Below are 26,575 nucleotides of genomic sequence, written 5' to 3' on the forward strand. Positions count from 1 at the left end.
CAGTCTGTTTTGCAACTATACCACTGTTCCTGTTGTAGTATGAAAGCAATCATAAGCCACAGGCAAATAAATGTGGCTATGTTCCAATAAAACTTTATAGACAGAGATAGATTGTTGGCCTGCAGGTGCTAATTTTCTGACTTTTGCTCTGTAGGGAGGAGCATGTCCTTCCTCCCCTTCTCTCTTGCCATTAGCTGGTGCTATTGTTTGACTATTTCCACGTCCTCCAAAAATTTACATTGAAACTAAATCCTTCAAGCAGCAATATTGGGGAATGTTTGTTAGAGGGTTGGGGCAACTACGTGGAAATGAAAGAGGAGACAGATCTCTACAGAAACAGAATTGTCCTTCAGGCAGAGCAAATGAAGGGCAGCAGTCTCCGTGGGCGTAGAGCCTGTACAGTCGCCGTGGTGCAGGGGGCTTGGAGGTTTTCTAGGGTGAAAAGGGAACTTTTGGAGAGGAAAGGTTTACCGGTAGATGTGGGTTTTTTTTGTTTTTATGGTTTCAAGGCCCAATAATGCCAGCGAATGTTCTCATTACTATGCAGGCTTCCTCGTCGGGCAGGTGTTCTTACCAGTATGCTGAGCAGAGAGTTTGGGCACGAGTTTGAGGTTCTTTGTTTTAAACCATTAACTCTTCAGTGTGACTTTGGTAAATGATGGCACCAGAGGAATCCATCCTCAAGACGCCGTTGTACAGGAGCTTGCCCCAGGGAAACTCTTTCCTGCTCTTCTGCCGTATGAGGTTATGGAATTACTTCCTTGGCTGATGCCACATTAAAGTGTCATCTCGGTAGTAAAGAACAGCCGCGCATTTTCAAGAGGTAGGCCCGCGCTTGAAGATTTTCATTCAGGCGCCCCGCGGTTGCCCGGTTGCCGCGGAGACGGGGTCCTTTCTGGCGGGGCCCCAGCCATCTTGTGTAGCTGTCGTCCAATCAGCGGTTGCTCCGTGGCGGGGGGGGCGGGGCGCGCGTCGCCGGCGCTCAGCTCGCGGTCATGGAGGCGCCGGTCGGGTTGGTGCTGCTGCTGTGGTTCGGGGCCCTGGCCCTGGCCCCGGCGCCAGGCAGCGCCTCTTCGGAGGCTCCGCCGCTGGTCAACGAGGAGGTGAAGCGCACGGTGGACCTGAGCAGCCACTTGGCCAAGGTGACGGCCGAGGTGGTCCTGGCGCACCCGGGCGGCGGCTCCACATCACGAGCCAGCTCTTTCGTTCTGGCCCTGGAGCCGGAACTCGAGTCGCGGCTGGCGCACCTCGGCGTGCAGGTGAGCGGAGAGAGGGGCCGGAGAGGCCGCCCACGGGATCCCTGAGGGGGCCGGGGATCCTGGGGAGGCCGGGGCGGCGCGGGGAAGTTGAGGGCGTTAAGGATCCACGAGGCGCCCGGTTGTCTGATAGGCTGGTGTGGAGGGGACGGCGGGGAGGTCGGGGTCTGACGCCCCTGTGGTCCGCGTGTCCTCCCCGACACGTCAGCACAAGCTTTGGAGCGTCGGGCGCCGCCCACGTACGTGGCAGCTCCGGAGCCTGAGGCGACCCCTCGGTCCCCTGGCGACCACCTTCCACACCACAGGGACGTCTCGGCTGTGGCCAAGTGCGGTACTTGGGGCACTTAGCTTTTTCCCCCTGTTCCCTGGACGTGCTCGTCCAGTGAAGGACCATCAGTGGATTAATTCCTGAATGCAGTAGTCTGTCTGATGTTCTCTCTGGACAGCAGCGTTCGGAAATGTAACAGGTTTCTGGTATCCAAGTTTGTCATTACTCACACCTCTAAAAGCCGCTGCTGAACACTTTTTGTAGTGTTCAAACTTGAAAAGTCTTTCAAGTAATAATGAGCCCCCTCTGCTGTACAGAAAGGTGAAACCCAGTCTCTTCCTACGCACCGTCTCTCATTGGAACACCTCAGCATTAGCCTCTGTGCCTTTCAGTGAATAAGCTTTTACAGCTTTCAAGGAAAGAAATTGTTGGCTTTGGGAATAGAGGGACTATCCACACAGGTTGCTTTTTATTACTGTTTTCATTAAACTATATCCATTAAGTGATTACCCAATTTATTAGGAGGAGACTAGTTATTACAGTATCACATTTCTAAGCACACCACATTCTCTTGACTGTATGGAGCTATAAAGCGGGGCTTATAAATTGTCACTGAAATGACTCCTGTTTCTTCACATTGGACCCTTGTTCACCTGAAGCACAGCTTTACTCAAATGTTTCTGGAAAGACATTCATGACTTAATTTAACTGACAGTGCCACCTGTGAATGTTTTGAATGTTCAATCCTATTTTGTGAAAGCTACTTATGACTTAATGAAGTCACAATATAATCAGATCACAATATAATCATAGCTGTCGAGGTGGAGAATGCATACAAGTTGGGTCACTCCACATGACTCAGTAGTTAAGAGCACAGAGCATCTAGGTTCAATTCCTAGCCACATGGTGGCTCACAGCCATTTGTAACTCCAGTTCCAGGGTGCACAGATATACATGCAAGCAAAACACCCATACACATTAAAGAGAAAGGAAAAGAAAAGGTTGCAGCAGGTATTTTAAATGCATTCTCCACCTTTATAGCAGCCTTTTGAGGTATGGGTGTTATTACATGGCTATGGAAGCGTCTGGCCTTGGAGCTGTTAACCCCACAAATGAAAGTCTAATTTGTTCCATACCCTGTATTTTCCTGCATTATTTCCACCCTGCTTTCTGGCCTTGACATGAGATTAGGTCTTATGTTTCAGCTCTGCAGTTATATCACCGGTTTATTCACAGTTGTATTAATTCTGGAGGGAGACCAGTTGAATATATGAACTGCTTTATACTCCTTACCTTGGTGAGAAAAGGCTGAATGAAAAATGTAACAAAGAACACATAGTGCGTTGGAAACTTGGGTGAGGTTGGACGGATTACAATCCCGTTTAGGAACTGGTAGAAGGACAATAGTGATTATGTAGTGTTTTGTTTTGTTTTGAGACAGGGTCATGTTATGTAGCCCTAAAACTGTATTAGAACTTGGAGTCCTCCTGTTGCAGCCTCCAGAATGCTGATAGTTAAAAATGACTTTGAACGTTGGGTCATCTTTATCCCATGTACTGGCACCATGCCTGGCTCTCTCTTACCTTTACTAAGTAATGAATATTTTTTAATTTATAAGTAAGCTATGCATTAACAAAGAGTTCTGAATAAGCATGAGTGTACTAGAATGTCATCCTTGTGGCAAAATTCTAGTCAAAATAAGTTGGTTTTTTTTTTGGTTTTTCAAGTAGAGACAGGGTTTCTCTGTGTAGTTTTGGTGCCTGTCCTGGATCTTGCTCTGTAGACCAGACTGACCTCGAACTCACAGAGATCCTCCTGGCTCTGCCTCCCTGAGTGCTGGGATTAAAGACTTTCGCCACCACTGCCCGGCAGTGGATTTTTTTTTTAAGCCTATGATATCATTGAGGCTGATTATATAACTTTTTGGGCTTTCTGAAATACTAAAAATAATACTTAAGAAATTGCTTTTGGAGTTGAGATATGGTGATGATGGCTTATATAATTTCAGCGGTTGGCAGGAGGATCAGTAGTTCAAAATCATCCTAAAGGGAGTTTGCGGCTAACTTGGGCTATGTGAGACTGGGTCTCAAAACAAAAGACAACAATTTCCTGTGGGGTTGGACTGTGGTGCAGTGGGAAAGCACATGCTTAGCTGCACCAGGCCACGAGTGCAAGTCTCAGCTCAGCACAACACATGAAATTATTCTTCATAGCTTTCTGGTCTCTGAGAATTAATGCCTCAGTCCTAGAAAAGTCTTTTTTTTTTTTTTTCTTCTGGTGGGGATTAGGTTAGTCTGGCTAAGGTTAGTAGAGTGCGTGTATGTTTTTCACATAGACTGCCACAGTCTGTGACTCCAGATAACACCTCAGAAGCCTCAGCAGTCTTCTGGAGTTAATCTGGTTACGTGTCTGGTGGCAGTAAAGGTTGAGTACAAGAGTGTACCATAGCGGCCACTAGGGCTCCTTTCCCTAAGGCCTTTGCCACTGCTGCCACTCTGGGATCAACAGTTTTAGTCACAGATGGGACTTCTGTTGTTTCCTTATATTTTGTGCTTACAGATATTTTGGTATTAAAAAAAATGTTCAGAAAGAAGTCTTTGGAACGTTTGGGAAGTAAACATGGAGATAAGGTCTTTATGTATATTTGATTGTTCAGGAAAATGTTTATAGAATGTTTATAGAACTTTCTCTATGCATCAGTCTGTCTGTGGTGGTATTTCAGGATAAATCTTATGTTTCAAATAGAAGAAAAAAATTGTTGGGTTGGGATATGGCTCACTGGTAAAGGTATTTGCCTGGCATGAATAAGGCCTTGACTTCAATCTCCAGCACTATAAACAAAATTTCTAGGCCAGTGAGAAGGCTCAGGGGGTAAAGGCATTCATGGTGTAAGCCTGATTGATGATTGGAGGTTGAGACCTAAAGGCCATATTAAAAGCCTGGAGCAGTGGTCCACATCTGTAATATCAACACTGGCACCTTCAGATGGGAAACAGAGAAGCTTGGCCAGAAAGCTTGGAGTACCCACCATAGCAGAAACAGCAGGAGAGATCCTGCTTCAGTCTCCACATATGTGCCCTGTCTCTGTCTGTCTGTCTGTCTGTCTGTCTGTCTCTCTCTCTCTCTCTCTCTCTCTCACACACACACACACACACACACACACACACACACACGGAAAAAAGACTTTGAAAAGTTTCTTTAATGGATATTGTAAGAAAGTTGGTGTATTAGTTTCTTTTCTTTTTCTTTTTTTTTTTTTCCTTTTTTGGTTTTTCCAGACAGGGTTTCTCTGTGTAGCTTTGCGCCTTTCCTGGAACTTGCTTTGGAGACTAGGCTGGCCTCGAACTCACAGAGATCCGCCTGCCTCTGCCTCCTGAGTGCTGGAATTAAAGGCATGCGCCACCACCGCCCGGCGTATTAGTTTCTTTTCTATTGCTATGATATAAAACATCAAAACCAAAGCAACTAGTAGAAAGAAGGATTTACTTCTTTGGTGCTTACAGTTTCAGAGGGTTAGAGCAGAGGTGGCAGGTAGCTGGAGCAGCAGCTGAGAATTCACATTTTGATCTGCAAGCAGGAGGCATAGAGCACACTGGGAATGGCTGGAGTATTTTTGAAACCTCTTAGTCCACCCCCAGTGACACACATCCTCCCAGAAGGGTGTCTTAGTTAGGGTTTCTATTGCTGTGAAGAGACACCACAAACATGGCAACTCTTATAAGAAAAACATTTCATTGGGGCTGGATTACAGTTTCAGAGGTTCAGTTGATTATCATCATAGTAGGACATGGTGGAGTATAGGCAGACATGCTGCTGGAGAAGGAGCTGAGAGGTCTATACCCCTTGGTCTGCAGGCAGCAGGAGACTGTGTGACACACTGTCGTAGCTTGAGCATAAATGACCTCAAAGCCAGCCTCCACAGGGACACACTCCCTTCAACAAGGCCACTCCTCTTAATAGTGCTGCTCCGTATGGGCCAAGCATTCAAACACATGAGTCTGTGGGGGCCATTCCTATTCAAACCACGACAAAGGGCAAGCCTCTCAATCCTTCCCAAATGGTTCTACCAACTGGGGACCAAGTATTTGCATGAGCCTTTGTGGGCATTCTCATTCAAACTATAGTTGGTTAATAGTTGGCTTAAAATTTAGAACTTGAAAATATAAAAAAGAGCCGGGCGTTGGTGGCACACGCCTTTAATCCCAGCACTTGGGAGGCAGAGGCAGGCGGATCTCTGTGAGTTCAAGGCCAGCCTGGGCTACCAAGTGAGCTCCAGGAAAGGCGCAAAGCTACACAGAGAAACTCTGTCTCGAAAAACCAAAAAAAAAAAAAAAAAAGAAAATATAAAAAAGAATAAACTACTCTTTCTGTTATAGGTAAAGGGAGAAGATGAGGAAGACAGCAACCTAGAAGTACGAGAAACCAAAATTAAGGGGAAAAGGTAAGCAAACAGACTAAGAGGAGTTTCTAAGGTGGGCTGACCAGAAATTTGGGATAGCATAGGTAGAGCTATCAGGAAACGCCTTGTTGTCTGTCTTAGAGTTGGCTACATGGCAGTGCTGTGAACAGAGGCAGGGCTGCTGGGATGGTACTAGTATGTTGAATTGACTGGGCTGTCAGCGGAGCTGATGAAGAAACATGAACACTGCTTACTCAGGACCAGCGGTAAAAGGAAAAGCAGCAGATCTGATGCTTGAAGCCAAGAAGGGGATGAAGATCTCTATCTTAGAGTGTTGTCTTAGTCGTGAACTTTACATAGCAATATGATGTACAATGCTGTGAGATCTAAATGAAGTCATCTAATCATTGAGGATAATGTTCTAATCATTGAGGATGAATTCCATGGGAACATGTTTAAAAGCCTTCAAGTTTTGCCAGGTGGTGGCGGCGGTGGTGCACGTCTTTAATCCCAGCACTCGGGAGGCAGAGCCAGGCCGATCTCTGTGAGTTCAAGGCCAGCCTGGTCTACAGAGCAAGATCCAGGACAGGCACCAAAACTACACCGAGAAACCCTGTTGCAAACAAACAAACAAACAAAAAAAAGCCTTCAAGTTTTTACTAATGACTTACTAGGTCTAATTCATTTCATGGCTTAGGAAATTCAGATTCATTAGTTTACAGGCTGAGTCTACTTATTCACTTGCATGCATGCCACAGCTGGTGTGTAGAGGTCAGAGGACAGCTTGCAGGAGTGGTTCCCTCCTACCATGTGAGTCTTGGGGATTGAACTCAGGTAGTCAGACTTGACAGCAGGCCCTTTATCCACTGATAAAGAAAATGTTTTTGAAGACAGTGTGGAGGCTCACAGAGGTTCCTAGTGAGATCTGAGCTTGCTTTACCCAGCAGGGCTGCATTAGAGGATGGCTTGACCATGTGCATGGTTACTAGGTGATTGGAAGGGTCTAAGCTAGGGCGAGGTCTTTGCTCCACCCCTTGGCATTCCTATAAATAACCCTTTGGAAGAGACAAGGGCTGGTGGATAATGATCCAGGCCCTCCCGAGGCTATCCTGTGTTTCTATCTGTTTCTCTCCCCTCTGTCCTTCTATCTAAATATTTCTCACTTCACCGTCCTTGAGTACCCTGAGGGGAAAATGTGGAAGCGGGTCTCCCACAAAACAGGATCTCTTTTTAAAATTATTTAGTTGATTTGTGTGTGGGTGTGGGTGTATGTATGTATGGGTGTTTTGCTTGTATATATATATATGTGTGTGTGCACCACTTGCATGCAGTGCCCCTCGGAGGCCAGAAGAGGGTGTCATATCCCCTTAGAACTGGAGTTAGAGTTGTGAGCTGCTATGTGGGTGCTGGGAACCAAATCTGGCTCCTCTGAAAGAATAGCCATTCTTGTACTGTTGAGCCATCTCTCCGGTCACCCATTTTCTTGAGACAGTCTCATGTAGCTCCAGCTGACCTCAAACTCTCTGTCACTAAGGATGACCTTGAATTCTTACACTTTCTGTCTTCATCTTTCAAGTGTTGGGATTAGAGGTCTGTCACTTGACCTGTCTCTGGTAGTTTTTACATTTTTGCTATTATAAACAAACCTGGGATGGACATCTGGACACCCATCTTTAAAGGCTTAAGTTAAGATATTAAATGTGATAGCTTTTATCTTGAGTATGGAATTTACTATGACTTTGAAATATTAGCTATTTTCAGTATCTTTAGTCTCTTTTGTTTTTTCTATAACTTGCTCTGTAGACTAGACTGGCCTAGACCTCACAGAGATACACCTGCCTCTGCCTCCTGAGTGCTGGGATTAAAGTGTGCTCCACCATGCCTGGTCAGTGTCTTTAATTTTAATTCTCCTGCTTTCTTCCTTCAGTGGGAGATTTTTCACGGTCAAGCTTCCAGGTGCTCTTGATCCTGGGTCCAAGATCTCAGTCGTTGTGGAAACTGTCTACACCCACGTGCTTCATCCATATCCGACTCAGATAACTCAGTCAGAGAAACAGTTTGTGGTATTTGAGGGCAACCATTATTTCTACTCTCCCTATCCAACAAAGACCCAGACCATGCGAGTCAAACTTGCCTCCAGAAATGTGGAAAGCTACACGAAGCTGGGTAACCCTTCACGATCTGAGGACGTCTTGGATTATGGACCTTTCAAAGACATCCCTGCTTATAGTCAGGTAGGTTTCACAGACCATCACTGCCAGGCTTGGATGGTATGTGCTGGGTGGCATCCTGAAATTGTTCTGAACCTATCTTGAAGTAACTCGTAGTCCCAGTAACTTCTTTTTGAGAACTGAGTTCAGAGGTTGGAAAGTGGACATGGGAGAAGGCAGTGAGGCATTCTGGGTAGGTTAGTGATGGACGAGGAGAGAAACTGGGGTGACTGTGGTAATAAACTGACCCAGAGGCTAAGGGCCTCAGGATTGGTACTTTTGGGAGAGAAATTCATGATAAAAATTTTTGTTGTGGGGCAAGGTGGTGTACACCTTCAGTCCCAGCACTCAGGAGAATCTTTTGAGTCTGAGGCCAGCCTGGTCTACATAGAGTTCAAGGTTAGCCAGAGATAGACAGTGAGACCCTGTGTCAAAAAGAAAACAACTGTCCCAGCAGTTAAGAGCACTGACCGATCTTCCAGAGGACCTGAGCTTACTTCCCAGACCCACATGGCGGCTCACAGCTGTCTGTAGCTAGGCTTGTGGGATCCAACGCCCTTTTCTGGCCTCCCTGGGGACTGCATGCCTGTGGCGCACAGACATACATGCTGGCAAAATGCCCACACACAGAAAATGTAAAACTGTTGTGGAAAATTTTAAAACTGTCAAAGTGGAGACGTTGGTATGAAGACCTGCTTGCTTGTCACGGGGCTTCCTGTCCTGTTAGCAGTGAGTGCTTCCTGCCACGTCTTCTCTTTTGACTGTTTATTCTATGTCTGTGTGGGAGTGGCTAGTGTCGCTTCTACCTTCACCGTGTGGTTTTGGTGACTGAACTCAGGCCGTTGTCAGGTGTGATGACAAGTGGCTTGACCATCTCACCGCCTCCCTTTTTTCCCATTGCATTTGATCTCTCTTTTCTTTAGCTGCTTTTTTCCTTTCTCTTCTGCCTTCCCTTTTCTTCTTCTTCCTTTTTAAACTTAGGAAAATATTTTTTTATTCTTTGAGAATTTCACATAATATATTTTGGTCCTATTCACCTTCTGCCCCTCCCCTTAACTCTTCCCAGATCCATCCTTACCTTCCTCTTCCTTAGCTTCATGCCCCCCCCCCCCAGTAACCCATTGACTCCAGTTTGTGTTGTCTGTATACGTGTTTGGGTGTGGGGCCGTTCTCTGGAGAGTGGTCACCCTACCCAGAGCAATGGCCGGAGCTCTTCAGTTCAGGGTAGGAGCTCATGCACTCCTTCCCACTCCGTGCTAGTGCTGACTGACTGTGCAGCTGCTGTGAGGTGATGAGTGCAGTGGTCCTGTCAGGTCTACATGTCTAGAAGACACTGTTTTGGTCTGGTCTTCCCTAACCTCTGGCTCTTACAGTCTTGACACCCCCTTCTATGATGGTCTTCTTTTCCCTTCCTTTTTTTTCCTTTATAATTTTTTTGGCGGGAGGTAAGGTTTTTTGATATAGGGTCTTGTGTAGCTCTGCCTAGCCTGGCACTTGATATGTAGATTGGTCTTGCTTCCTCAGATTTGTGTCAGTCCTGCTTCAGCTCACACTCTCACTTTTCTTGGCAAGTTGGGGATTATACCCAGAACTTCACACACGCTAGACAAGACTCTACCCCTGAGCTACAGCACTGGCTCCCTGGAGTTCTCTCTATTCTTGTTTTTTTTTTTTTTTATAACACAGGCTGTTGCTTCAGCCTCTGGAGTACTGGGACTACAGATGTGTAGCACCATGCTTAGCTAGAGATAATATTGATAATCATGTTATATATAGTATTGCAGAATTCTTGTGCTTAATAACTATATTGTATACTTTTTTGGTAGCCATTTCTGATTGCTGCCTTGGATTATTTGTCAATGTTTGGATGAATGGCTAGGATTTTGTTTTCTTTTGCTTTTTTTCCTGCTTAACACCATAATGTACATTTCTCTGCATATATTCTCAGTAATAGATTTTGGGGCAAGGGACAGACAGGATCTCATGTAGCCTATGGAACTGGCTGTGTAGCTGAGGATGATTCAAAAATCTTGATCCTGCCTTTATCTTCCAAGTCCTGGGATATAGGCATGCATCAGTATGCCTGGCTCAGAAATAGTAGATATATATTTTTAAGATTTGTTATTTTAGCTTGGCGGTGGTGGCCGCACACCTTTAATCTCAGCACTTGGGAGGCAGAAGCAGGTGGATCTCTGTGAGTTTGAGACCAGCCTGGTCTACACAGAGTGAGTTCCAGGACAGCCAGGGCTACACAGAGAAACCTGTCTTAAAAAAAGAAAAAAAAAATTTTTTTTTAAATTGTGGATTGGGGGCTGGGATGTGCACATAAGTGCAGATGTCTCTGGAGGCTAGAGGGGTCAGATCTCTGGAGCTAGAGATGTGAACTGCCAACCGGTAGGGGCCTCTTTAACTGTTGTCCTCTCTGACTCTGAAATAGATTCTACAGTAAAAATTGCAAATCAAAACATGAAATTATAAAAAAAAATTTTTTGACACTGTGCCTTGGCTGACCTTGAAAATTGTGGCAGTCCTGCCTCAGTTTCCCTAGACAGGTGGCATTGCAAGTGTGAGCTCCCATTCCCAGCTCAAGCAAACATTTTGAAGCTGGGAATGATGACAGTTGCTTGTAACACCAACATTCAGGAGGCAGAGACAACAGGATTGTTTGAGGCCAGCCAGGCTTCATATTCCTTGTTTCAAAAACAAAAAACACCATGAGCATTTTAAAAATAAAAATAAGTTTTTGTGTGTATGTATGCTTGCATGCTTGCCTGCGTGTGTCTGTGTGTGTGTGTGTGTGTGTGTATTTGAGTCTGAGTGCTTACAAGTGTGTACATTTGGGGTTGAACCCAGGGTCTTAGGTATGCAAAGGATGTGCTTTATCAGTGAGCTGTACCTATGATTTCTGCAGCATGAAGCTGCCATCTTATAGTACTGGCTCTGCATGATGTTCAATAGGATTCTGAGTTGAATCTTAAAAGATGTGGTTAGAAAGTGAGAGAATAAGAGTTTGTAAAATTACAAAATATATCTACTTATCTTCATAGACTTTGGGAAGGAGAATTTTTCTAACATTCTAATTTTATATTACCTTTCTATAGAGTTATGGGCAAGTTCATAAAAGGGCATTAGAATTACTCAGTGACCAGAGAGACCCTCAACCTACTCCTCATTGAACCTAGATCCTTCATGTGCTGGGCAAGCACCCTGCCATTGATCCATATATATTCCCAACCCCAGAGAGCTCTTTAAAAATTTATTTATTTATTTATTTATTTGTGTGTGTGTGTGAGATGTGTGTTGGTGTGAGTGCCACAGCACACGTCTGGAGGCCAGAGGACAGCTTTTGGTAGTCTTTTCTCTTCTACCGTGTGGGTCCCAAGTGCAGCAGCAAATGCCCTTACTTGCTGAGCCATCTTTGTGTTCCTACCAGAGACTAAAACAAGGCTAACCTCTGGGATGATTGGCAGAGACCTTGAGGAAGTATGCAGACACTTGAACTCAGAATATCTGCTCAATGCAGACCTAGTATTGTTACTTATATATATATATTTTTTAAGATTTATTTATTATGTATACAGCATGTATGACTGCAGGCCAGAAGAGGGCACCAGATCGCGTTACAGATGCTTGTGAACCACCATGTGGTTACTGGGAATTAAACTCAGGAACTCTGGAAGAGCAGTCAGTGCTCTTAACCTCTGATCCATCTCTCCAGCCCCTGTTGCTTATATTTATCATCTAGAGCAAAGGCTGTGGAAACAGTTGGACTTCCACCCACTTTTATTTATTTTGTTTTTTATGTTTTTTGAAATGGAGTTTCTCTGACTGTTCTGGAAATCTCTCTGTAGGGCTGATCTCAAACTCAGAGATCTGCCTGCCTCTGTCTCCAAGTGCTGGGGTTAAAAGTGTATGCCACCACACCTGGCCTTATATAGTTGGACTTTCTTGTTGAACTTTTTTGGACTACCATCTTTCAAATAATAACATGGAGACTTATTGTTAATTATGAAAGCCTTTAGCTTACTTAAGGTTGTTCCCAACTAGCTCTTATAACTTAAATTAACCTTTTTCTGCCACATGGCTTTTTACCTCTCCTCCATTCTGTACATCTGACTTTCTCCATGTTGGCATCTCCTGTGTGCCTAGATTCAATCCGACTGAGTTCCTCTCTGCCTGAAAGTCCCACCTATTCTCTTTTGCCTAGCTATTGGCCATTCAGCTCTTTATTAAACCAACCAGGTGCCTTAGGCAGGTGACCCAAGACACATGCAGTATAAACAGATATCCTGCAATAGTCTTATTTATTTACCTATCTATCTATCTGTCTGTCTGTGTATTATTTATTTACCTATCTATCTGTCTGTCTATCTATCTATTATAAGACAGGGTCACTGTTTTCCAGGCTGGTCTTGGAACACATGGTGATCCTCCCGCCTCCATCTGTTGAGTATTGGGATTACAGACCTAAGTGACCACAAAAAAAGGTGAGAGTGATGGTGTAGGCCTATAATTCCAGTACTCACAAGTCTGTCAGGAAGATGACGAATTTGAGAGCAAGACCCTTTCTCAAAAACAAAACAAAAAAACCTCTTATCCATAGGGGCTAGAGAGATGGTTCGGTGGTTAAGAGCGCATGCTACTCTTCCAGAGGACCTGAGTTCATTTCCCAGCACCTATATCTAGTTACTCACAATCTCCTGTAATGCCAGCTCTAGGAGATCAACACTTTCTGGCCTTTGGTGCCTGTACACATATGGCACACACACACACAGGCACACACACACATAGAAGTAAATCCAAAAAAACACTCCATATATTAGTGCTTGGTAACCATTCTGTGAATGATGCATAGGCCCTTTCTGGTTAATTTCTTTTAAACTAATGTTGAGTTCTCTATTGCCAAGGCAGTGAACTGTTCGTTTCCTTCCTTTCTAGGATACTTTTAAAGTACACTATGAGAACAACAGCCCTTTCCTGACCATCACCAGTATGACCCGGGTCATCGAGGTTTCTCACTGGGGTAATATTGCTGTGGAGGAGAATGTGGACTTGAAGCATACAGGTGCGGTGCTGAAGGGGCCTTTCTCCCGCTATGATTACCAGAGACAGCCTGACAGTGGCATCTCCTCCATCCGTTCTTTTAAGGTATGAGTGGCCAACTTGGACACTGAGAACTGTGTCTTTATCAGTGTGTTTTCTCTTGCTTTTCAGTTTTTTTGGGATTAACTAATGGTGATATTGAGAATCAATGTTAATCAGAAGGATCTTTAAAGAAAAAAGTTCTTGTGTTTACGTGAATACCATCCTGTATTTATATAAATAGTGCTTTTCTTTCTTTTTTCTTTCTGCGCAACACAGGTTAGGAACGACCTATGTAACTTAGACTGACCTTGAACTCGATACTCCTGCCTTGGCTTCTAAGTGTTGGGATTGTAGACATGTGCCACTGTGCCTGCCTGGCCCTAGACCAGTGGTTCCGAACCTTCCTAATACTTTAATGACCCTTTAATACAGTTCCTTGTGCTGTGGTGACCCCCAACCATAAAATTATTATTAATAATGATAATAATTTTTTGTTTGTTTTTTTCAAGACAGGGTTTCTCTGCATAGCTTTGGAGGCTGTCCTGGATCTCGCTGTATAGCCCAGGCTGGCCTTGAACTCACAGAGATTTGCCTAACTCTGCCTCCCAAGTGCTGGGATCAGAGGTGTGCGCCATCACCACAACAGCCATAAAATTATTTTTGCTACTACTTCATAACTGTAATTTTGCTACTGTTATGAATAGAAATGTAAATATCTGTTTTCTGATGGTTTTAGGTGACTCCAAGTGGGTTGTGACCACAAGTGGGTTATGACCCACGGGTTGAGAACACTGCCCTAGACTGTAGTTGTTTTGTTGTTTAGAAAATTGGAATAGGCCGAGTGATGGTGGCACACCCCTTTAATCCCAGCACTTGGGAGGCAGAGGCAGGCGGATCTTTGTGAGTTCAAGGCCAGCCTGGTCTACAGAGCAAGATCCAGGAAAGGCGCAAAGCTACACAGAGAAACCTGGTCTCGAAAAACCAAAAAAGGAAAAAACCATAATACCACTACCTAAACATTCCCTTGTTTTACAGATTTAGTGTGTGTGTGTGTGTGTGTGTGTGTGTGTGTGTGTGTGTGTGTGTGTGTTTTGTGTGAGTGTATGAGCACCTATCTGAAGAGACCAGAAAAGTATTGAATGTCTCAGAGCTGGAGTTACAGACATTTGTGAGCTATATGATATGGTTGCTGGGATCCAGACTCTGGTCCTCATGGTGGAGCAGCAAGTGTTTTTAACTGCTCAGCCACCTTTCCATCCCTGCTGCTTGCTTTTTAAGATTGGGTCTGGTGTAACCAAAGTTGACCTCTAACTTGATCTGTGTCTGAAGATGGCCTTGAGCTCCTTGGTGCTTCCTCTCAAGTGCAGGAGCATACTACCATGTCTTAGGCTATTTTTGTTTTTATGAAGCAGAGTTGGTTTATGAAAAGACTCTAAAACTTATATTTACTAAGTTTATATTAAACTTATATTATTGTTGTGTGCTTGTGTGTGATGTGCATGTAATACAGATTTTAAATATGAAGGTAAGAGAATGAAAGAACCCCTCAGATGGAAAGACAGCTAAGAAGCGTGGGTATGGGCTTCCTTCAGAGTCATCTTAAACTATTAAAAAAGTAATAGATTGAATGTGCCTTTGTCTAAGTGAAGTCTTACAAATATTTTTATATATTTACATGTTACAGAAATACTCATGTGAACAAGTGTTACAGTGTCCCTTGTCAGTACACTTAAGAAGATGTGCAAGTGTGTTGGGTGGAGATCTGTGTAAACTCAACCACTAGCAATTTGACACAATTCCTTGTCTCTTTAATTTCCTTCTTCTTATAACTTTAGTATACACAAGGGTCTTAGCAAATATCTTGTTTCCTGTTAAAAGATTTTATCATTCATTGAGAAATAGATGTGATGTCTACATCTTCTGAAACCTTGGGAGAAGTTAATAATTTAGAAGGTTTACTGTCTGGGGTCTGGTACAGGCTTCATGCTTACTAGGTCATATTTCTACAGAGGTTCCTAGAGTTTCTAGAAGGCATTTATGTTCTCTTGCAGACCATCCTTCCTGCTGCTGCCCAGGATGTTTATTACCGGGATGAGATTGGTAATGTTTCCACCAGCCACCTCCTTATTTTGGATGACTCCGTGGAAATGGAAATCCGGCCTCGATTTCCTCTCTTTGGTGGGTGGAAGACACACTACATTGTTGGCTACAACCTCCCAAGCTATGAATACCTCTATAATCTGGGTGAGTGTTGAACATAGTAAGAATAGAATTGCAAAGGGCCAGCTTTTTCTTTTAACTTCTTGTAGATGTTTATTTAAAAAAAATTTTTTTTTAAAAAATCAGCTAATTAAATTCTTAGATGTAGTTCTTGAATTTCCTCGTCTCTCAATTCTTTTACGTGTGTGTGTGTGTGTGTGTGTGTGTGTGTGTGTGTGTGTGTGTGTGTGTACATGCTCCACAGCACATGTGTGGCAGTCAGGACATTTTCTGGAGCTGGTTCTCTCCTCTTTGGTTTTTAGGTATGGAATTAAGGTTGCCAGCACTGGTAGCAAGCATCTAACTGACTCATCTCAGTACTCACAGATCTTTTATTTTTTGTGTAGTGTTGGAGACTGAACCCATATCCAAGCAAATACCACTGAAGCCCACCCAGCTCTTAATTTGGAATCATTTAAAAAATAGTAATAATAAAGTACAGGAATAAGAAAAGGTTTTAAGACCAGGCTTGGTGGTGCCCACCTTTAATCCTAGCATTTTCCAGGCAAAGACAGACTGATCTCTGTTATAAGCCAGCCTGGTCTACATAGTGTTTCTTGGTCAGCCAAGCTTCATAGTGAGACCCTGTCTCCAAAAAGAGATGAAAATTTAAAAAAAAAAAAAAAAAAAAAAAAAAAAGTTATATACAAATACCCAGAGCCAATGATTATAATCATTCTATCATATTTTCTTTCTTATCTATTTGTTTATTTTTCTAGGCCAAGTTCTTTATAACTTTGGCTGTCCTTGAACTGGTTGTATAGACCAAGCTGGCCTCAAACTCACAGAGATCCACCTGCCTCTGTCTTCTGAGGTTTTTTTTTTTTTTTTTAATTACCACTTGTAGATGTAACCAACTGTCTTATTAAATAAGAAACACAGAACCAATGTAAAAGAGAAAGTGAAGAGGTCAGAGCTCAGAGCTAAAATCTTGCTCCTGCAGTGCTCCTACCTCTCCAAAAGAGAGCTAATTCCTGTATGTATGTCTTTACATAGTCTTTTTGTTCTGCCCTTTCATTGGTTGTAAACCCAAACATGTGACTGCCTCGTCACTGCCTGTATGTATAGCCCTCCAGGCCTTAAAGGTGTATGTCTCCAATGCTGGCTGTATCCCTGAACACACAGAGATCTACCTAGCTCTTCTACCAAGTGCTGGGATTAAAGGCGTGCGCCACCACCACCACACTCTTGCTATGGCTCTAATAGCTCTGACCCCCGGGGAACTTTATTTATTAACATACAATCAAAATCACATTTCAGTACAAATAGAATACCACCATAACCACTTACATAGTTTAAGATATTATTTGTTAAGTTTTGCCCTTATTAAGATACTGTTTCTTAGTCTCCCAATTTATACATTTCTTTCCATTTCCTTTACAATTTATTGTTGAAGAACGTGACTCTCTTGCACTGCAGCCTGCTGCTGTCTAGACTTGCTGATTGCTCACTCAGTACAACACCCTCTGTCTTTCCTGTTTCCTGCATATTGTCATCTGTCCCTTGTTCTAGGCGAGCTTTGGCGTGACTGGAGGTGATGAGGTGCCCGTTCCTTAGAAAGCACAGTCCTGTGTCTTTGGATGCTCAGGTCCTGTGTCTCCACTGTTGGTGCTGACTTGGGCTCTCTCCAAGCTTGTCTCTTTCCTGCTGAGCCAGGCACAATATTCCTTGGGGATTCATCTGCTGACCTGCTCTGCTCTCTGGAGAAACTCTTAACTGTTGGGGGTCTTCTCTCCTTGGTCCCATCAGTTGCCATGTAGCTTCCTCTTTCTCTCTCCTTCACACACACTGCTGACCTGCAGGTCTTTTAAGAAAATATGATAGAATGATTATAATCATTGGCTCTGGGTATTATGTATTGTGAGAACATTTTTCCAGGGATTTGGAGGACTAGGCCATATCTTGCTGCCCCCTCTCCATAAGGTCCCAGTGACAAATCAAAGTTAGATTCCATCAGTTTCCCCTGGGGAACCAGTGTTTATTAGGCTTACATACAGAGTCTAGGTGAGGGGCTACTGGCAGGAGTGGATGACCTAAAGCAGCCATGCTGGAAAGTTGGCATGGATGATAACTTCCTCATAGTTACAAATGGAGAGCTCCCATCTCCTAGCCTTTCCTAGCAATAACTATTCTAGCCCCTCCCCGAGAGGCCCTGCGACTGACATGTGCATTAGGGCGTACTTTTATGCAAATGTCTGAGAGTTATACTGGATGCTCAGGTGAGGGTCCCATGACCCTCCTCCTATGAGGAGATGTTCCAGGTCCAGAAACCCAGCTGTGGTGGGTGATGTGAACTGAAGAGGGTGCTGTGTTGTAAGTGGCTGAGGATTTTGACATTGTTTACAGTTGTTCTGTCTTTCTGTGGAGATTGGAGAAGAGCCAGAAATCCTGCACTGTCACCCCTCTCTCTCAACCCACCAGCTCTTGCCCATGAACTCTTGATAACATCTCTCCCTTTGTGTAAAAGGAGAAAACTCCTATCTTGTAGTTTCCTGTCAGCAGTCTTGTTTTCTGCTCACACCATTGCCTGTACTTGACGATTCTCAGGTGACCAGTATGCACTGAAGATGCGATTTGTGGACCATGTATTTGATGAGCAAGTGATAGATTCTCTGACAGTGAAGATCATCTTGCCCGAGGGAGCCAAGTAAGTGACTGTTCCTTTCCTCTACACCTCGTTTCTCTGATAGTGCCCGGTATCACATGAGGGACCTGTGTTCTAGGCGTATAGTGTAGGTACTCATTAAATAGCTTTGATTGAGAAGCTTTTGGAACCTTTGACTAAAGCTAGGAAGGAAAAATTAGATTCAAAGGAGGGCACACGGTTTAGTCAGGAGGCTTTCCAAAAACATAGTGCCTCCATATGCCTGGAGCAGAAGCCAGAGTTGCCTCAATAAACCAGAGTAATGGTCTGAGTCTAATGCCAGGGAGGAAGGTGGAGGGGATTACTGAGCTGCACACCTACAATCCCCGGACTTGGAAAGTGAGCCTGGAGAATCTTGAGTTGGAGCCCAGCCTGGGCTACATTCCAGGCCAACCTGGGCTACATGTAGAAAGTGCCTATCTAATAAAAAAGAATTGGTAGACTTTGCTGTGTTAACAAAGAAAGAAGGAGTGGAGTAGCTGTGGTGCCATTCTTCCCTGGGCCTTTCTCAGGGTCTGTCTGAACAAACAGGAGGAATCATCTGTGGTCAGTTGGAGCAGCTTGGGGAAGAGATGTTGATAAAGTGAGAGTTTATCTTAAAGAGCTAGGTGTTGGGAAGGAAGGTGCGAAGGCAAGAGCTGGAGCTGTGTAACTCACTGTGAGGCTCTGGGTTCAAGCTCCAGTACTGCTGGAGTGTGTGTGTGGAGGAGAACTGCTGACTTGAGGAAGGAGCCAGGGGCCTCTGGAGGAGTCCATTTGGTAGGAGCAGATTCCTTAGTGTAAGCTGCTTATAGTTTGTGTCACAGTGTTTGAATGGTCTCTGTTGGTTCATATATCTATACTGATGACCAGGATGACATATGCTTTGACTAGTCCATGGAAGAGGGGTTGTTCCTTCAAACTACTGTGTTACTATTCCCCTAGGGACTGTAGACCTAGCCAGAAAGTAATAACGAGCCCTAGTTCTGAAAAAGACTATGATTCATATGAGGAGGGAGCATTCGGAAAAGCTCCGAAGGCATTTTTTAGGTCCCTAAGAGATTCCCTGGGTGGGCTGTACTGGGGAGCTGTGTTTACTCTGTGAACCATCCTTGTGAGTGCTGGAGGGAGACTGTCAGTCTGGTCTTCAGCTTTCTGACATTAGATGCCTGTAGCAAGCAAGGTGACAGTGTGAATTCAACCTCCTGATAGCCCTTAGCCTTAGAATTCTGCAGCCCACACCCCCATTGTCGCTGTGCTTTGTTTGAGGCTGTACTGTGTCTGTGTTCCAGGAACATCCAGGTAGACAGTCCTTACGACATTAGCCGTGCCGCAGATGAGCTGCACTACACCTACCTAGACACATTCGGCCGCCCAGTAATTGTGGCCTACAAGAAAAATCTGGTTGAGCAGCACATTCAGGACATTGTGGTGAGTGGCTGTGCTGTTTGTTGTTGGAGCTGCCGAAAGCAGTGGCTTTGGTCTATGGATCTGAGCTGGTCTTTCCTGACACCTTCTTCCCGGCTCTTGCAGGTGCACTACACCTTCAACAAGGTGCTCATGCTGCAGGAGCCTCTGCTGGTCGTGGCTGCCTTCTACATTCTGTTCTTCACCGTCATCGTCTATGTCCGTCTGGACTTTTCCATCACCAAGGTACTCTGTTCTCTTCTGTCTGTGTCAGACAGTCCTTGTGCCCTTGTGATGTGTCACATCTCCACAGTGAGCTGGATTAGGACCTGTGGCTGTAATTCCCTACATTTTCCAGGCCTCTGCGCATTCTCACTAGAGAGACATTTCTTCCCCTTGTGGTGCTGGGGGTGGAACCCAGGGCATCAGGTGTGCCGGGTGGCCACTGAGCCTCATGTTAAGTCCCTGCTTCCTGCCTTGTCTTGGTTGTGGAAACACCCTGGACACTGGGGGAGGCAGGAGAACCATTGAGTGATTGGTGGTGGTGGTTCTGCTGTTTGCTACCTGTTGTTCAGCTGAACAACATGGAGGTGGCATGTCCTAGTGGTCATGTCAGCAGTACCCTCTGTCCCTTCCCCTGTGGGAGTGCCTTGTGGGGAGATGGCATCAGACTTCATCAGATACTGCCGACCTGGTGCCCACCTTTCTTTCCTTGGGGTTCTGCTTGCTGACTGAAGGCCATCTTCTCTTTGTCTCTTTCCTCCCTCAGTTCCCTTCTTTCTCATTATTACCAGCAGTACTGTTTGATAAGGGATCTGGAGCCCTGTGCTGGGCACCAGAGGCACCTTGTGTGGTCTGGCTAATGAGGCAGGAGCCAAGCAGGCCTCAGCCAGTGAGACAGGCTGTGCTTTGGGTGTGATCAGTGCTTGTGGGGTGTCACTTTGCTCTGTCCTTTAAGCAGCCCACTAGGGGGAAAGCGTATAAGAAGGAACAGTGTTGCTTTTAACTCAGTCCAGTTGCCATAGGGTTCTTGCCTTTCTTCCCTCCTGCGACCAACAGAATCCCTTTGTCTTCATTGCTGAGTCGTGTAAACACACACAGAGTGGCTTCAAAACCGCCACACTCAGACCATATGCTCTGACACAGTCCTGAAGTTACATAATTCTGTATTCCTATGGAGAGCGTGGTGTTACAGTACTGTGTCCCCGGGGCACTTGGGTTAGTTCTCTTTTTCTGTGTTTTTATTTGAAATCTTAAGTTTGCTTATTTGTGTTTGAATTTCAGTTTAATTTCTTCTCCATCATTGCTAAGTTGGGGGAGCAGGGGAAGCCAGGCTCTCACTATGTAGCTCTAGTTGGGTTAGACTTGCCGCTGTGTTGACCCGGCCAGCCTCAAACTCAGAGATCCACTTCCTTCAGCTTTCCAGGACTGCTATGATTAAAGGTGTGTGCCTTACACCGAGACATTGCTAATACTAATTTTAGTTATGAATTAATATGTTTGAAATTCAGAATTCTAAAATGGCAATTCTGCCTTGTCCTCCCTTCTTGCCTTATAGGAAATTAATTTCATCAGTCCCTGGTAGCCTCTCTTTTTTGTCGTTTTAAAAAAATTAGGCAGATATTTTTTTTAATTCTTCTCTTATATAATATACCCCGCCCCCCCAATAACCACTTCACCTCCCTTTCCCTTCAGAAAAGAGCATGCCTTCCAGGGATAGAGCCAAACATGGCATAACAAGATACAGTAAGACTAGGCACAAACTCTCATATCCAGGCTGGGCAAGGCAACCCATTAGGAAGAAAAGGGTCCCAAGACCAGGTGAAAGAGTCAGAGACACCGTCACTCCCACTGTTAGGAGACCCACAAGAGACCAAGCTAACAACCATAACATATATGCAGAGGACCTGGCTCAGACCCAGGCAGGTTCCGTGACTGCCACTTCAGTCTCTGTGAGCCCATATGAGCCCTGCTTAGTTGATTCTGTGGGCCATGTTCTCATGGTGTCCTCGACCCCTCTGCCTCCTACATTTCTTCCTTCCCCTCTTCCTCAGGGTTTCCCAGAGTTCCAAGGGGAGGGACCTGATTGCCATCTCTAATTTGGGCTCGCTCTCAACCTAGTGTTTGGCTGTGGGTCTAGGCAGATACTTTTTATTATCTCTTCTTACTCTAACGGCAGAGACTGAATCTATTTTTTTGTACTTAGCGTTTTCCATTTGTCAAGTATATCCTGGAATTCCCCTCTGTCAGTTCACAGAGCAGTTCCTGTTATTACTTTCACATCTGCAGATGTGACACCGAATGATCAGTCCTTTACTATGTCTACATCTACCCCGTGGTAAAGTTGTAGGGATTTACTATGTAAAAGTAACTCGTGTCACCAGACCTAAGCCAGCCTCTGAGTTGTCGGCAGGCCTTGCCAGTGGACCCACAGGGAGAGGAACTAGAGAGGTGGGGCCTCTAAGGGATGGTAAATGGCAGAAAGAGTTCACGTTCTTTCCTGAAGTTCCGAAAACCTTTGAAGGGGTGAGACGTGATAGTTCCCCAGAGTCTTCCATGACTAGAGATGAGCTCTTGCTGTGCCAGTTTCATGGCACATCTTACCATTACTGTCCTGGTCACGACCATGTACCTGTGGAACTGTAAAGTGGTGTGCGCTTTGTCTTGATGTCTCCTCCAGTCTTCGTTGTAGAGCCTGGTCCTCTGAGTGTCAGAAGGGTTTGACTCCTGGCTTCCTAAGGTGACCTTGGTTGGCTGGTGGTAGTAGGCATCCTATGACAGATAGGTCGGAGTGAGCACCACCCTATGTTGACAGACATGGTCTCTCTACCCTCCAGGATCCAGCTGCAGAAGCCAGGATGAAAGTGGCCTGTATCACAGAGCAGGTCTTAACCCTGGTCAACAAGAGGTTAGGCCTCTACCGTCACTTTGATGAGACCATCAATAGATACAAGCAGTCCCGGGACGCCTCCACTCTTAGTAGTGGCAAGAAGAGCCTGGAGACAGAGCACAAAGCTGTGACCAGTGAGATTGCTGTGCTGCAGTCCAGGCTAAAGACAGAAGGCTCTGACCTGTGTGACAGAGTAAGTATTAGTGCTGTGAGTCACTGTCTGTGGCCCTCCACTTGAGGGACTCTTTCCACTTGTCAAAAGAGCACCCATCCTGCTCCTTGGGGTAAGCTAGGCTCTAGGTGGCTCTCTCATACTCACATGTGCAGGACCTCGACTCTTCAAGTGGTGCCAGTACTTGTGGTAGGACATGAAACTGTGGTATCTGTAGGCTGGCTTTGGAGAAGTTCTCCAAAGCTTCTCCAGCTCTGTGTCCATGTGGTTGGCAGTAAGGGCAGTATTCCCCTCTCCAGATGCCATCTTCCGCTCCAGATGGCCATGCCTGTAACCCCAGCACTCTGGAAATGCATTTTTAAGTATAGGGGCATGTATTTCCAGATGAAATCCTGATGCTAGGCTACATAATGAGTTCAAGGTGAGTCCTGGCCAGAGGGCGAGACTCAAAAAAGGTGTGGGGGAGGGGGAGGTGCGGAGGCACTCAAACGTAAATCCCAGGCTCTGATCCAGACTATCTAAACTTGGGCACATTACCTCATTTTTGTGTCTGAGCGTCCTTATAGATAATGGGAAGCCAGTAGTCTTTCATAGTACCTGAAAGCTGGTTCGTGTCAGTCATGTGCTATTATTATCTGTAAAGGAAGTACGACCTACTTTAAAAAGTGCCCTCAGAGTTCTTAGGCTCCTGTTAGCTCCTCCACCTCCACCCTGGATCTCTTACTAACCCTTCAGTTCCTTTGCTGCACGGCTGTGAAACAGTTCTTCATGTGCTTACCTGGGTTTTGTGTGTCAGCTCTTTGAAGGCAGGACACCTTATCTGTCCTTACTGCTTCTGGAGCCTGGCACACAGGTGACAGTGGATATGGTCTGGTCTGGCTGTCACCTTCCACATCACCTGTTGGTCTTTGTCCTAACTAATCTCTGGTCCCAGTAGAGAGAGAGGACACTCATGGAGCCTGTGTGCTAGTCATGATGTTGGGGTGTAGGCAGAGTCTTTCATCAGGACTGTGATCAGCTCTGTTCCACTGGCAGCTTCCCAGATAACCACTTAGAGACTTAATATTAATTATAAATGCTCAGCTGATAGCTCAGGCTTATTGCTAACTAGCTCTTACAACTTAAATTAACCCACATTCACATTCTGCCATGTGGCGTTACCTCTCTTTCGTCTTGCATCTCCTGTTCCCTCTCCATGTCTGGTGACTCCTCTGACTCTGCCCTTCTTCTTCCCAATGTCCTTAGTCTGGTTCTCTTGCCTAACCTTATCCCGACCAGCTGTTGGCCAGTCAGCTTCTTTATTAAACCAGTCACAGCAACATATATTCACATGGTGTAGAGGAATATTCCACACTGGGCTCCTGTGGTTTTCACTCTCAGTTGTTAGGGTGGAAAGCACCTTGCTTGTCAGAGCTGAAAAGAACATGGCCTGTAGGTAGTGAAGCTGCTGTCTGGAACCAGGCTTGTTTTCTTGCATGCCAGCCCTCTGCCATTGGCACTGCTCTATGCTGAATTTTTGACTTCTGTGGACCTCTGGATCTGTAGGCCTAGGAGCCGATGGGGCTTGTTGAGTGGGGTGAGAGGGCACTTCTCAAACCCTTCCCTGATCTTGTCTCTGCCAGGTGAGTGAAATGCAAAAGCTGGATGCACAGGTCAAGGAACTGGTACTGAAGTCGGCAATGGAGGCCGAGAGGCTGGTGACTGGCAAGCTCAAGAAGGATACGTACCTCGAGAATGAAAAGCTCAGCTCAGGAAAACGTCAGGAGCTGGTCACCAAGATCGATCACATCCTGGACGCTCTGTAGCTCTTGTCTCCGGGATAGGCCTAGGTTGCCTACACTTCAGATGCAGTGGATAGGGAGAGGGAGGAGGTTGTGATTAGCAAAAGGCCTCCAGAAAGAAAAGAAAGCCAAGGCCCACCCACAGTGGTCTGAGAAGCCTGTCCCTTATTTCTGAATGGTTCCCTTTTTTAAAAAAACAAAACAAACAAAAACCTAAACAAAAATCTTATATAGAAACAAATATGGCTGTGTCTTGAACAAAGGCATTTTCAGTAGTTGGTTTGATTTGTTCTGATGCCTGGGGTATTTTTTCCACCTTAAGTCCTGTTTTAAACTTTTCTAACTCTTAACGTTTGGTTCTTTTGTGAGTGTATGCATGGTTTTTTTTTAAAGTGTGTATGACCAAATGAAAATAAAAGGGACTGTGAAAATTTGCTTTTACTGTACTGAAATCTCTCATGTAATTCTGAAGTTTGGGGATAATACTTTGTTTGTTTGAGACAAGGCTTCTCTGTATAACAGCCCTGGCTGTCCTGGAACTCGCTGTGTACCCAGGCTGGCCTCAAACTCACAGAGAGCTGCCTGCTTCTGCCTCTCAAGTGCTGGGTTAAAGTGTCACCACGTCTGGCCAGTAGATAATACTTTTGTCGCTGTGAGTTTTCTCAGAGTAATTACAAGGCAAGTGTCAGAACATTGATGTTTTCTAATACAAGCTGAGAGACTCAGAGAGTCACAGAGCAGTGGTGAAGTAATCCTTTTGTATTCCTTAAATCTGTGTCACACATTCTAAGCATTGAAAAGGTGATGATCTCAAATTGACCACACCGAGGAAGGGCACAGGCCTGGAGAACACGAACGGGGCTTAGACTGGGAGTGTTTAGGAGGGGGTGGTCTAGAGCTGAGGCTTAAGAATGGAACAGATGACAGGGTGGAGCGTTCCAGGCGGTGGCCAGTGTGTGTGGAAGGCCCCGGTGAGGCTGGTGTTTGAGGACCCACAGGGAGTCTGTAGAAGAGAGTGGATGATGTCTGACGGGGCTGCAGAGGTGGAGAACAAGATAGTTTGATAGGTCTGTCATGGCTTTGGCTTTACCTTAACATCAGGATTGACAGCTAGGAAGCCCACATGGGACCGAACTAGGCCCTCTGAATGTGGGTGACAGTTGCATGGCTTGATGTGTTTGTGGGTCCCCTGGCAATGGGACCAGGACTTACCTGGGTACACAAACTGGCTTTTTAGAGCCCATTCCATATGGTGCAAAGCCTTACTCAGTCTTGATGCAGGAGGGAGGGGCTGGGTCTGGCCCCGACATGGTACAACAGAGGAGGGAAGGGGTGGGATGGGGTAGGTGGGGCGAATGGGAGACGAGGAGGGGTTGGTGTGTAAAAGGAAAGAAAAAATTTTAAATAAAAAATTATATATTAAAAAAAACAAAACCAAAAAACATCAGGATTGACTGCTCATTGTGGGAGCTGGGCCAGTAGACTTTGGAATGAGAAAGCCAAGATCATACTGTAGTCATAGATGGGGGCAGAGTGGTTTTTGGTGCTTCAGTGGGTGCTGTGAAGTGTCTGCTTGGGGTACAGCCCCATCTTCGCCTAGTCCTCCTCCCTCAGATAGCACGCAGCCGTCAGGAAGCTGTTACCTGACTAAGTCAGGCTCTCGTGTTTCTCACATCATAATCTACTGTTGTAAAGTGACCACTGGACTGGCAGACAGACTGGCGTTTGTTGACAAGCTCACCTTTGTGTTAACAGGTGTGCACTCAGTTGTAGGCGGTTACTGGGTGGCTGGCTATGTACTTCTTTTTGTTTTTGTTTTTTCAAGACAGGGTTTCTCTTTGTTGTTTTGGTGCCTGTCCTGGATCTCGCTCTGTAGCCCAGGCTGGCCTCGAACTCACAGAGATCCGCCTGGCTCTGCCTCCTGAGTGCTAGGATTAAAGGGGCTATGTACTTCTTCAATTGGTGTGTGAGTTGATGTGGTAGTACTATCCACTGAGCACAGAGAACCATGGGCCAGTTTTGATGAACTGGTGGGGTTTTGTTTCAGATACGGCAAGGTGCCTGAGAGCTCCAAATAGGATGCCACAGGCAGTTTAGGACCTGACAAGGAGAGATGTGGTTTGGGATGACGAATGGTTTGTCCAGCACAGAGCTGGTTAGGGAAATGGGCTGGAGGTTGTGGTGGGTGGGAGCGCCTATGAAGAATATAGAATTAGAAGAGACCA

The 26,575-nt window shown here is 45.3% G+C and overlaps 1 protein-coding gene across 1 annotated transcript; it reads left to right on the forward strand.

Annotated features, from left to right (window-relative positions):
• The first annotated feature begins 960 nt into the window (after positions 1–960).
• Positions 961–24,796, forward strand: Rpn1 (ribophorin I). Its single transcript, XM_028854184.2, has 10 exons — positions 961–1,259; positions 5,901–5,965; positions 7,851–8,157; positions 13,072–13,281; positions 15,270–15,462; positions 18,025–18,124; positions 19,393–19,531; positions 19,634–19,753; positions 22,345–22,590; positions 24,192–24,796. The coding sequence occupies exons 1-10, from the start codon at positions 996–998 to the stop codon at positions 24,372–24,374; spliced, it is 1,827 nt and encodes a 608-aa protein (XP_028710017.1). The 5' UTR covers positions 961–995; the 3' UTR covers positions 24,375–24,796.
• Positions 24,797–26,575: the final 1,779 nt, after the last annotated feature.

This window comes from Peromyscus leucopus, chromosome 3 (genome assembly GCF_004664715.2).
Source record: "Peromyscus leucopus breed LL Stock chromosome 3, UCI_PerLeu_2.1, whole genome shotgun sequence".
NCBI lineage: Eukaryota > Metazoa > Chordata > Mammalia > Rodentia > Cricetidae > Peromyscus > Peromyscus leucopus.

Coding starts and splice junctions, on each gene's coding strand:
- Rpn1 (XM_028854184.2), top strand. CDS start 996: ATGGAGGCGCCGGTCGGGTTGGTGCTGCTGCTGTGGTTCGGGGCCCTG. Junction 1,260..5,900: donor TGGCGCACCTCGGCGTGCAG/GTGAGCGGAGAG, acceptor TTTCTGTTATAG/GTAAAGGGAGAAGATGAGGA. Junction 22,591..24,191: donor GCTCTGACCTGTGTGACAGA/GTAAGTATTAGT, acceptor TGTCTCTGCCAG/GTGAGTGAAATGCAAAAGCT.